An 11,934-nucleotide genomic window follows, 5' to 3' on the forward strand; every position below is an offset into this window, starting at 1 on the left:
TTCCCAGAGCCCGCGGAGCGTCTGAGAAGGGCCCCGCCCTGCGAGACGCGGCCGCCTGGGAGCTCATCAAACCCCAGCCCCGGGCGGGCGGGCGGAGGCGGCGGTGCCGCCAGGCTGGGTGCTTTGCAGTGGCCTTGGGGGGCGCGAGCCTTTCGGGGTCCCTCCAGTGGCTCTTTCGAGCGTTTGTCCGCAGCTACGCGCTCTAGACGCGGGCTCTGGGTTCTGACTGAGTGAGGAGCGTCTCCCCGCGTCGCGCGGCTCCGGCACCTGGCGCACTGTGGAAAACACCAAAGGTTGCAGGCCTGGCGATGAGTGAGCAACATGCCCCCCGAGGCTCACAGGCAGCGCTTCCCCGGGCTCCACATCTGCTTTCCGAACCAAGCCCCGGCCTGAGGGGGCCTGTAGCTCTTCTCTGACCTCACTGTGGCTTGTCAGCATCTTTCTGGTGTACACACACAGATATTTCCTTTGCAGGAGTCACCTAAGGGAATGTCACCAGCTAGCCTAGCTATGTGGCGCATCTGCAGCCTAGAATTAGGGCTGTCAATTAATCACAGTTAACTCAGGCGATAACGCCAAAGAAATTAACTCAAAAATAATTGCACTATTCAACAATAAGGGAATACTAATTAAAATTTATTATAATATTTTGTATGTTTTCTTTCTTTTCAAATGTTTTCAGTTACAACATCAAATACAAAGTGAGCACTGTACACTCTATATTTTTATTACAAATATTTTCACTGTAAAAAAGAGAAACAAAATAAATAGTATTTTTCAGTTTACCTCCTACAAGTACTGTAGTGCAATCTGTTTTTTGTGAAAGTGCAACTTACAAATGTAGAATTATTTTTTCCATATAACTAACTGTACTCAAAAATAAAACAATGTAAAACTATACAGAGCCTACAGGTCCACTCAGTCCTATTTCTTGTTCATCCAATCACTGAGACAAGTAAGTTTGTTTACATGTACAGGAGATAATGCTGCTCATTTATTTATGTCACCTGAAGGTGAGGACAGGCGCTAGCATGGCACTGTTGTAGGTATATATGTTCCAAGGTATATATGTGCCAGATATGCTAAGCATTTGTATGTCCATTCATGCTTCGACTTGTAGATTGCACTACCTTTTGTTTCTTTTTTACAGTGCAAATATTTGTAATTAAAAATAATATAAACTGAGTGTGCTATGCTTTGTATTTTTTGTTGTAATTGAAATCAATATTTATGAAAATATAGAAAAACATCCAAAAATATTTATAATACATTTAAATTCTATTAACAGTGCGATTAAAACTGTAATTAATTGCAACTATTTTTTAAGCTCGTGATTAACCACAATTATTTTTTTTAATTGTTTGACAGCCCTACTTAGAATTAATGGCTTTTTTTTTTGTTCTGCCACATTGCACTCATGTCTGAACTTGCTGTCTGGTCCTCACAACTTGGTGTCTTTCAGCATTTATACTTCCCATTTTTATCCCACCCGTATATGTGTGTTGGACTATTTTTCCTTGTATTGCATTGGCCTGGCTTTTTTTTCCAAATGTCTCACTTTGTTATTTTTCTTCCCACATTTCTTGTCCCTCTGGGCCCTCTTGTATTATTTCTCTGACCCTAACTTATATTTGCAGTGTCTAATTTTGTATAGAAATTCAGTAGGATACAGTCATTTGTCCACGCTTTGCCGTTAGGGGTAGTAGGCAGGATGTGGAGCTTTCAAAAACCCTCTGCAGCCATAACAGGAGGAATGAGTTCTTGCAAGTGCAGGGGAAGAGAAAGAAGGGAGTGCTTAAATCTCTCCCAAGAACCATGGGAAGCGGGTGAACTGGGCTCAGGGAGGCTAGCCCTGGCCCAATCCTTCTGCCTGGGGCCCTGCCCCCCATTCTCCCAACAGAGCCCAGAGGGCCCCCTCCCCAAGCACTCCCAGCTCTGGGTGGGTGGCACAGTCCCCAGTGACAGGCAGACAGACGGCACAAGCACCGGCTTTGGCCACCCGGAGTCCCTAGCTGCAGGCGAGTCCCCTGCTAGCCCTAGCCATGGGGTAAAAGCCGCAGGGGCTAGCAGAAAGCAGGAGGAGGTCTGGGGGTGGGTGAGGTCATGCTGTTTGGGGAGACTCAGACTTCCCTGGCCTTTGATACCCACCGTCCATGATGGGAATCCTGGCCCGCAGCCAGGCCTTGGAGGAGTTTCAGTGTGTGGAGACATTTCCTGCACAAGATCGTTGAGAAATCACCATAAGGTCTACGGATGGTACTAAAGAGAGTCGCCACAACTGCAGAGCCACAAATCCACAGCAGCTGTTTTGCAGCTTTTAGGGGGCTCATGGCTGATGCTGTTTCCAGTCACCTGCTCACGAGCTGCCTGTGTTTTGATCTATCTAGGGGGCAAATTTTGCCCTCTGTTACACAGGTGGCCAATGTGTCACCCTGGAATAATAGATGGAAATTCTAGGATGTAAAGGATGTTATAACTGTAGGAGAAACTTAGCTTCTCACATAAGTGTATTGTAAATTCAGCTAAGGTCAAAATAGTAACAATTCCTATGAAATTCAATTCAGTGGGAGTCTTTCCAGTGACTACAGCCAAATCCAGTCTCCATTGAAGACCCTGCAATGAGGGAAGCTGGTGTGAAAGTGATAAATTTTCTGAGAACATTAAAAAGATAAAATCTGGGGGGAAAATAAGAATCCTATTTCCACATTGTGCATTTATTTCTTCCAGACAACATCTGACAAGAAGTAACGAGAGCAATACAGAGAAAAATAAATGCAACACTAAGGGGGTGGTTTTGAGTATGCGCAATTTTTATTCCTTAGGTCACTGACAACATTCTTTAAAATACAGTGCCTTTTCTAGAAGGTAAAAAGATTAATAAAATATCTATCTCTTTTCAAGGTAAACCTTTGACATACAGAGATCTAACAGTATTAATAGTCACAAAATGCTTAGAAAAATGCCATTCCTGGATTATGCTTGAAAAACAAGTATATCCAGCTGTGCTTTTGAAGGGTTTATGCATGAGTGCAAAGTTCTGCAGGGTTTTAGCCATATTGTAAAATACATTACTTTGGTATCCTTCATATAAAAACAAGTATGGCTCCTCTTGCATTCCACCCCCCCCCCCCCATTGAACAGAGGTATTTGAAATTTTCTTCATGATGTCTGTTCTTCTTCTTAGAGCTTGGATGGGTGTATTAAATTAAGAATGTAAGGGAAACCCATGAGAACATTCTTATCTGGATAACTGTAAATATATGTACTAGTAACTCAAAACAAATATAAACATGACTCAGATAATAAGTGTATATACATCCCATGCATGTGAATAATTGTCCTATACCCCCATTCTGCATTAATTCATCCTGGTTAAAAAATCATATTTTAAAAGGAAAATGTATTTTTAAAATCCTTATATTTTATTATTACTCTTCTTAAATGCTAGGCAGCAAGAATGTGAGAGAGAGCCAAACCAAAATACTGGATCCAAAGCCATTTACATTTGAGGAAAGTTTGGATCAGGATTCAAACTTCATAGTGAAGGCCCATCTCTAGCAAGAAAAATATGTTCTAACAGTACCACTCTATAATTTTATTTTATTTCGTGATATTCCTTACTATATGTTCCTCAGAAAAATAAAAACCCAAGTGGCTTCTAACAATTTTCAAGTTAACCAAAATATTCAGTATTGTGTAAGTGGTTACAGTTTATTTTATATAAAGGTATATCAAATGGACAACAGTTGATCAGAAGTAATGTTTCTGAGGGAAATTGGCCTGATCCTTCATTGTTGCACACACACAGCACTTCCATTGACATCAATGGATGTCAATTCTGCCACCATTTTCGGATCAACATACATAAGAATAGCAGAGTCAAGCTCTGAGCAAGTTTGTAATTTAGAGAACAGTCCTACAAGGTGCGAAGCACTCTAGTCTGACCCAATGAAGCACTAAACTCTTGAATAGTCCAATTGACTCTGCTCATGCTTAAATTTAAGTATGTGCTTGTGTTTTGCTGGATTGGATGAGAATGCTCAACACCTTGCAGGACTGAGCCCTTTGTACTTTTGAAAGTAGTAGCCTATTTGACTGCCCTGAAAACCCCTTATTTATCCATAGGTTAAGTACAGCATCACACTGTTACGCCAGTGTTTCAGCTCTGCCAGAAAAAGGGCCATCTCTGGGTAAAGGCCCAGTCCAACTGTCGGTGAAGTCACTGCGGATCTATCAACTGACTTTAATGGAGGTTCAATGCGGTTCTTAGAGATATAATCTCTTAGTGCTTGGCTTCCCATCTAAGTCTGCCAATTAATGCCAGTTGTGATGGTGGTAATATTCTGTGTGCAATGTGTATGTGGTTGGTCCCAGTTGAAATTTTGTCTGATACAGTGAAATAAAATTTGTAATTAAAGTAATTTTAAATATAGAATCATAGAATATCAGGGTTGGAAGGGACCTCAGGAGGTCATCTAGTCCAACCCCCTGCTCAAAGCAGGAAATATGAGAAGATACTAAAATGATCACAAAGTTTAGACCATAAATGTGATGTAATCTAGAAACCTATGGTTTGTAAGGACTACGTATGGTTTTTAGTGCATGTTTTTTCAACATTGTATATTGGTAGTTGCCACAAGGAATTTCAGTTTTAAAAACTAATTTATTTACAATTTAATTTAATTTTTAATGTAACAATTTGTGTAATTCTTCATCTAAACATATATTCATTACATGGGAACAATCATTTCTTACATAGCCAATATAAAGCCTTAAAAACCAAAGTTAAAATGTTTTCTTGTAATCCTAAATTTTGTGTAAATTATTGCACTGGGGATTGTAGCATAACTTTTAAAAGTCCACATTTTTTAGAAGAATAGAAGCAGTTTGTAGAGTATTAAAAGAATGAAACAGTTTATGCAGCTAATTCTTCATTAAACCAATGATACTGTTACATCCCATTTCAAAAACCAAACTAGATATTAAGTCAGATCTTTACTCCAGTTTTATAGCAGCCTATTCCACAAATTCTGTGAACTTCAATGGGACTATTTGTAGAGTAAGGGAGTGTTATCTATCCATGTTTAATTTCAGTAATGATTATTAACCAGGAGTGCATGAGTTACTAAAAATAGCACTAATGAACCAAGACTCTTAAGTAATAATCCTTCTTACTGAGCCTTATCCATGTATATGATTAACATTTTATAGCAATATAGTAAACAATTTTGAGTGAATAAATTTCATCTGTACTCCATTTCTGTTATATAAGGGATTTTTTATACTGAGACTGTAATGCTGCAACAAACCCAGGAATTATTTTGGATGACTAATAGATAGATTTTAAAGACGTGTGTTGTTGAATGCAGCAGTGTTAACATCCTGGGAAACTAATTAAATGGGATTGCAGATCCTTTTGCAGGTCAGGGCCTAGGGCTACCATTGCCTATTGTTTCTCTTTTGTGAGGAATTTATTATTTGTATTACAGTAGCACCTTGAGGCCTACCATCAGGGTTGGAGCTCCATTGTGCTAGGCAGAATACAAACACATAAGAGACAGTTCCTGCCCTCAAGAAGAGTTTACAATCTCCTCAACCCCTGGGACTGGGTTACCATAAAGTAGCTATTTTTTCCTATATGCATTGATTATATGGGTTATATACACAGACCGACAAACCCTAAAGCTGGTTGCAATTTCTGTAATAGTTCTGATGATCTGCCTCCCATATCTTGCCAACATTGATACTATGAACAAATTTTTCTGATCAGACTTGACTATTTTAAGGATTACATGTCAACAGACAAAACTTGGAGATTTATAGAGCTCTGTAGAGTTCAGACAAAGAAATTAGTGTTTTCTTCAAGTGCAAAGACAAGTCCCAGTGCAGAAAATGCTTATATAGTATTGGTGCCTGAATATTGCCAGGGAGTCCAAGATATCCATAATAGTTTTCCTTCATGAAGCGAGTCTGCGCATGGCCTAATGAAATAAGTTTTGAAAGATGGGGAATTGTGAGAGGGAAATAGGTGATTAGTTCTGTGTACACACCATATTAAAAAAACAACAACAAATTTTGCATATATATTACTATACAACCAAGGGGTTCAGTCCTGGCTGACTGAGTCTGCCAGGAAATAATTTTAAAAGGCTGTAACCTGAAGCCATCTCTCTGGTTGGTAGCTTCATCACAGAAGTCAATCAGGGAGATGAAGTGAGCTTTGAGACCTGGAGATTACCACCTACACCCAGTAAACACCGGCTATAAAGCAGCTGGTTGACTCAGTCTTGAGTCAGGCTGTTTCTTTTTCAGTCCCTGAGGTAGCTTGAAAACGTTAGGGGTAAATGATGGCTTTTAAAACTGGCTAGTGCTTGGTGGATGGGGAGAGCAGTTTCAGGTAAAAGCATTAAGCCTTTGTAGGGTAGAAGCAGGCATAAAACCTTGAGGGTGCTGGAGGTAGGAATGTGTGAATACATGTGGCACCTGCTACACCTTCAAAAAAGATTCATTGTGACTTCCCTCACTAGCATTGACTGTTAGGTGCATAAGGAGGGCAGACTTTTGGCATCCCTCAACCCACTCTTTGGGTGTGCCACAGTCAATATTTTCCCTGGATCAGCCAGTCAGCTGCCAAAGTCTGTAGAGCTCACAAGGCTGTGGTGTTTTGGGTTTTTTTATATTTTTTTTATTTTTTCTTGGTTGGCCCCATATATCAGCACCACTCATATTGCTATAGTTCCGATAAAACAGCATACATCATAGACACATGCTTTATTTAATTAAAAGGATAGCTCCATACCTCCTCCTGAACATCAAGTTCATCATCAAGATTTCCTGTTTCTGTAAAATCTATTGGTTCCTTAGATTCCTGCATCAGTGAAATCTTAACAGAGAAGGTTAACAAGTATTGTGAACAAAATGAATGTTGCAACCATACCAATAAAGTTACTTGTAATTAACAAAATTATTCTTTTAGCTGTTGGGGTAGAGGCTTGTTATTTTGATGCTGAAGGCCCTTGGTTGTAATCCTGATGATGACTCACTGTCTATATATAGGTTTCAGAGTAACAGCCATGTTAGTCTGTATTCGCAAAAAGAAAAGGAGTACTTGTGGCACCTTAGAGACTAACCAATTTATTTGAGCATGAGCTTTCGTGAGCTACAGCTCACTTCATCGGATGCATACCGTGGAAACTGCAGCAGACATTATCCATGTCCAGCACAAATCCAGGCTTTCTCACCCCCCCCCCCTTTTTTTTTTTTCCCGGGGACACACACACATACACAAACTCACTCTCCTGCTGGCAATAGCTCATCCAAACTGACCACTCTCCAAGTTTAAATCCAAGTTTAACCAAGAACGTCTGGGGGGGGGAGTAGGAAAAAACAAGGGGAAATAGGCTACCTTGCATAATGACTTAGCCACTCCCAGTCTCTATTTAAGCCTAAATTAATAGTATCCAATTTGCAAATGAATTCCAATTCAGCAGTTTCTCGCTGGAGTCTGGATTTGAAGTTTTTTTGTTTTAAGATAGCGACCTTCAGGTCTGTGATTGCGTGACCAGAGAGATTGAAGTGTTCTCCGACTGGTTTATGAATGTTATAATTCTTAACATCTGATTTGTGTCCATTTATTCTTTTACGTAGAGACTGTCCAGTTTGACCAATGTACATGGCAGAGGGGCATTGCTGGCACATGATGGCATATATCACATTGGTGGATGTGCAGGTGAATGAGCCTCTGATAGTGTTGCTGATGTTATTAGGCCCTGTGATGATGTCCCCTGAATAGATGTGTGGGCACAGTTGGCAACGGGCTTTGTTGCAAGGATAAGTTCCTGGGTTAGTGGTTCTGTTGTGTGGTATGTGGTTGTTGGTGAGTATTTGCTTCAGGTTGCGGGGCTGTCTGTAGGCAAGGACTGGCATCAAGGCAAGCCTGGATTTGTGCTGGACATGGCCCACCTTGATTACCATGCACATTGTAGGGAGAGTGGTCACTTTGGATGAGCTATTACCAACAGGAGAGTGAGTTTGTGTGTGTGGTTTTTGGAGGGGGGTGAGGGAGTGAGAGAACCTGGATTTATGCAGGAAATGGCCCAACTTGATTATCATGCACATTGTGTAGAGAGTTGTCACTTTGGATGGGCTACTATCAGCAGGAGAGTGAGTTTGTGGGGGGGGGGGGTGGAGGGTGAGAAAACCTGGATTTGTGCTGGAAATGGCCCAACTTGATGATCACTTTAGATAAGCTATTAGCAGCAGGACAGTGGGGTGGGAGGAGGTATTGTTTCATGATCTCTGTGTGTATATAATGTCTGCTGCAGTTTCCACGGTATGCATCCGATGAAGTGAGCTGTAGCTCATGAAAGCTCATGCTCAAATAAATTGGTTAGTCTCTAAGGTGCCACAAGTACTCCTTTTTGTCTATATATATGCAGCCATAGGTTAGTTAAAATGGTATGAAGTCTTTTTTAAATACTGCAGAGTAACTCCTCCAGAATCTGATATGACCAGCAAAAATGACCAAAAATTCAGGGCCCCATACTGCTGTATTTGTGAGGAGAGTCACAAAATGTGAAGGCCCCTGGTGGAGTGTATGGCCAATCAAGGCTGCATATTTAAGATGGATGTAGGCAGAGCCGGTGCTAGGCATAAGCAGACTAAGCAATTGCTTAGGGCCCTGAGCAGCTCAAGGGGGGCCCCCAATAATTATTAGTGTGTTTAGGGGGGCCCAAAATATTCCTTCTTAGAGCCCCCAATGGGCTGGCACTGGATGGAGGTAGAGTTAGAACTTTAGGGCTTCCTTGTAATGTGTGGAGGATTTGAATCAATCTGTTCAGTGTTCAGAAATTTCTCTTAGGAATTGCGGGGACCACTGGTTCACTATATGTTTGTGTTGTTGCAGAGGCGATGTGGGGCGGGGGCATGGGCATGTGGGGTCATATCACCCACACCCCCAATTTGTTGCTTGGTTGGACTGAGCATGCTCACATGGGCTGCTGAACCCAGTTGCCCTCACTCTGCCCCCCTCCGCCCCCACATCGGTAGGCACAGATCATCTCTGGCTGGGCCTAGCACAATGGGACCTCAACCTGCACTACTGCCATATAAATGATACATAGTAATTAATACTCCTCTAAACAGTTAGAAAAGATCTGCAGGCCATCAAATATATAACACAAGCTGTCCAGTTTATAAGCACCTTGTGTGAACATTTTTTGCTTTTTTTAAACAACTCTTCAACTAGTTCCTAAAGCTTTTTCCCTTTATCACAAATGGTGAAAACTATTTACAGCTAGTGTATGATGCAGAAAAATAAATGATATATGGTCCTCACCTTTTCAAAAATAGGATCCTGGATGTCTCTGTGCATCATTTCATGCTGTATGTAAAGCACAGCATCATGGACAGTCAGGAAGAATATGTCTTTTCTGATGTTATCATCAAAGAAGCCACATTGTTCCAGCTTTGTTATAATGTTGTCTGAACAAAAAAACAAAGTTATAAAAGACTGATAAATTTGAAAATAATTGAAAAAATAAGTGTCAAAATAGAGATTAACAATTACCAACAATAAAATGTATAGACCTATAATTCTATCATAGTGGGTTCTCTCTACGTTAATTTCATTTCTCCCCAAGACTCCTTTGTATGCCTGCAGACATAGCCAGATGCAGTTTAACTATTTATTTGTTTAAAAGAGCAGTTCAGTTCACTTTTAACTCTATTCACTAAAAAAGTACTTCCACAGATACAATCCACAGATCCTTTATTATTTTTATTCTATCCTTCTTGGTGTGTATTAGTGATAATAGATATATGGTTACCTTGATGTGATGCAATGTATACAGTCACATCAATTCTCTCGAACTCTTTAACTATCTGGAAAAAAAAGGGGGTGGTTTGCAATAAACATTTTCTTATACACACACATTTAAGAAACAGTATTTGTATTCACAAAGATTAGTTACATTTTTCATTTTCCTTTAAGTATTTGCACCACAATCCCAAATCATGTGTTCTTTTATTCATAGGAACATAGGAATTGCCAGACCCAAATTCCATCTACTCCAGGATGCTGTCTGTCAGTGGCCAGACTTTGATTATGAAAGGCAAAGCTGACAGTGCCATCTATGATTATAGTTGCATGACACTATGGACATGCTCTGAGAATGAATTGGGGTTGTGCAGTACAGATGGTTGTCTGTGGCAGTGGTTCTCAAACAGAGGTCCGGGGCCCCTTGGAGGGGGCCATGAGCAGGATTCAGGGAGTCTGCCAAGCAGGGCCAGCATTGGACTCATTGGGTCCCAGAACAGAAAGCCGAAGCCCCACTGCATGGGTCTGAAGCCTGGAGCCCTGAGCCCTGTCATCCAGGGTTGAAGTCAAAGCCTGAGCAATAGTTTCATGGGGGGCCCCTGTCATGTGGGCCCCAGGCAATTGTCGTGTTTGCAACCCCCAATGCTGGTGTTGGCTTTTATATGCAGAAAAAACAGTTGTTGTGGCACACATGGGTCATGGAGTTTTTATAGCATACTGAGGGGGGCCTCAGAAAGAAAAAGGTCGAGAAGCTATGGTCTGTGGGACCCCTCCCTCATTTGTTGCAGAAGTTGAAAGATGCAGAGTGAATAAGGCAGAGGATTACCGGAACAGAAAAGAATTTTTTGCGGGTAGTTACTAACTGTTTGTTCCTCATTTGCTGGATGTCCAACTTAATAACCTGGAATCTGAATTGCAGAAGTGCTGACCACTCAGGAACTGCAGTTGAAGTCAATGCTTCGAACATACCCAGTGCTATATAATGCTACATTCTCTGAAAAATCAGGTCCTATGTGTCACATATTGGTCACCCACAATTAGTGGATACTTTTCATCTTAATCTCTCTGTGCCTCAGCTCCCCATCTGTAAAATGGAGATAATACCCCTCATCTCACAGGGGTGTTGTGAACGTACATTGATTAACATTAGTGTACTCAGATACTATAGTAATGAGTGCTAAAGAAAAGTCCATGAGGAAGTTAATAATTTTGTCTTCATGGCAAGGTCTGAATAGTGTGCAGTAAATAAGGCATGAGGCCACACATTGAACAATGAGAATAAAACAAATTATTGAATAGCTTCTCTTTAAGTGAGCGCTGGGCATCCTGTGCACTGATTGAAGCAAGGGTCCCATGGAAAAATATTTGATCATGTAAATTAAAGATAGTAACAATGCATAGGCACCAGGAGGCCAAATTAAGGTTGCACAGGCATCCTAATGCTGGCATTTTCTAATGTTTAAGTGCTTGTCTTTACAATCTTAATAATGTTTTTATTATAGTTTTTTTGTATCTAATTTATAAATAGACCAAAATCTACCTGTTGTTACAGAAATATTAAAGATATGTCACAAACCAACATACACTGGGAAACTCAAAGTTAATTTCAGCCAACCTGTCCCTAATTAACATACCAATGACTAATACTGGACAGGAAAAAAATAAAAAGACTTACCATTTTCATTGTTCTCACAGCTACAACATCCAAGAATGATACACCTCCAAAGTCAAAAATTAAACTGTGGATAGGCACTCTGGGGACATTCACTTTGACTGGGAGTTCTGAATTCCAGTCCACGTGGATCTCTACTTCTTTGGTTGGAATGTTAAGATCTTCAGGATCATCAAGATCTTCATCAGACTCAAAAGCTTCATTGGTAGCCCCAGAATCACTGATGCCATTCTAATCAGAACAGATAATATAAGAAATATATAACTTAATCAGGGACAAAGATTTTGGAATTTTTCCATATTAGCTTGTTTAAGCAATAATGGTAGAAGCATTTTTTCCTCATTTCTTCACATATGACTGATCCTGCACTAAATGACTTAAATGGAAACAAGATTGAGCCAATAATTAGCACTTCTCCCTGCATGCAGTGTATTTTCTTTCCTGT

At 40.5% G+C, this 11,934-nt stretch overlaps 1 protein-coding gene across 2 annotated transcripts in view; it reads right to left on the minus strand.

Moving 5' to 3' along the window:
• Window positions 1-4,838: 4,838 nt before the first annotated feature.
• SLC26A4 (solute carrier family 26 member 4) overlaps window positions 4,839-11,934 on the minus strand; it is a 29,980-nt gene continuing 22,884 nt past the window's right edge. For both annotated transcript variants that reach the window (XM_084617520.1, XM_084617519.1), the window contains 5 exons: window positions 11,493-11,720; window positions 9,828-9,882; window positions 9,338-9,483; window positions 6,800-6,883; window positions 4,839-5,981 (listed from right to left, as the gene is read on the minus strand). In XM_084617520.1, coding sequence (XP_084473646.1) covers window positions 5,958-5,981; window positions 6,800-6,883; window positions 9,338-9,483; window positions 9,828-9,882; window positions 11,493-11,720 — 537 coding nt within the window. In that variant the 3' untranslated portion in view covers window positions 4,839-5,957. The remainder of the gene's footprint in view (window positions 5,982-6,799; window positions 6,884-9,337; window positions 9,484-9,827; window positions 9,883-11,492; window positions 11,721-11,934) is intronic.

Source organism: Lepidochelys olivacea (genome assembly GCF_965140295.1).
Source record: "Lepidochelys olivacea isolate rLepOli2 genome assembly, chromosome: 1".
Lineage (NCBI taxonomy): Eukaryota > Metazoa > Chordata > Testudines > Cheloniidae > Lepidochelys > Lepidochelys olivacea.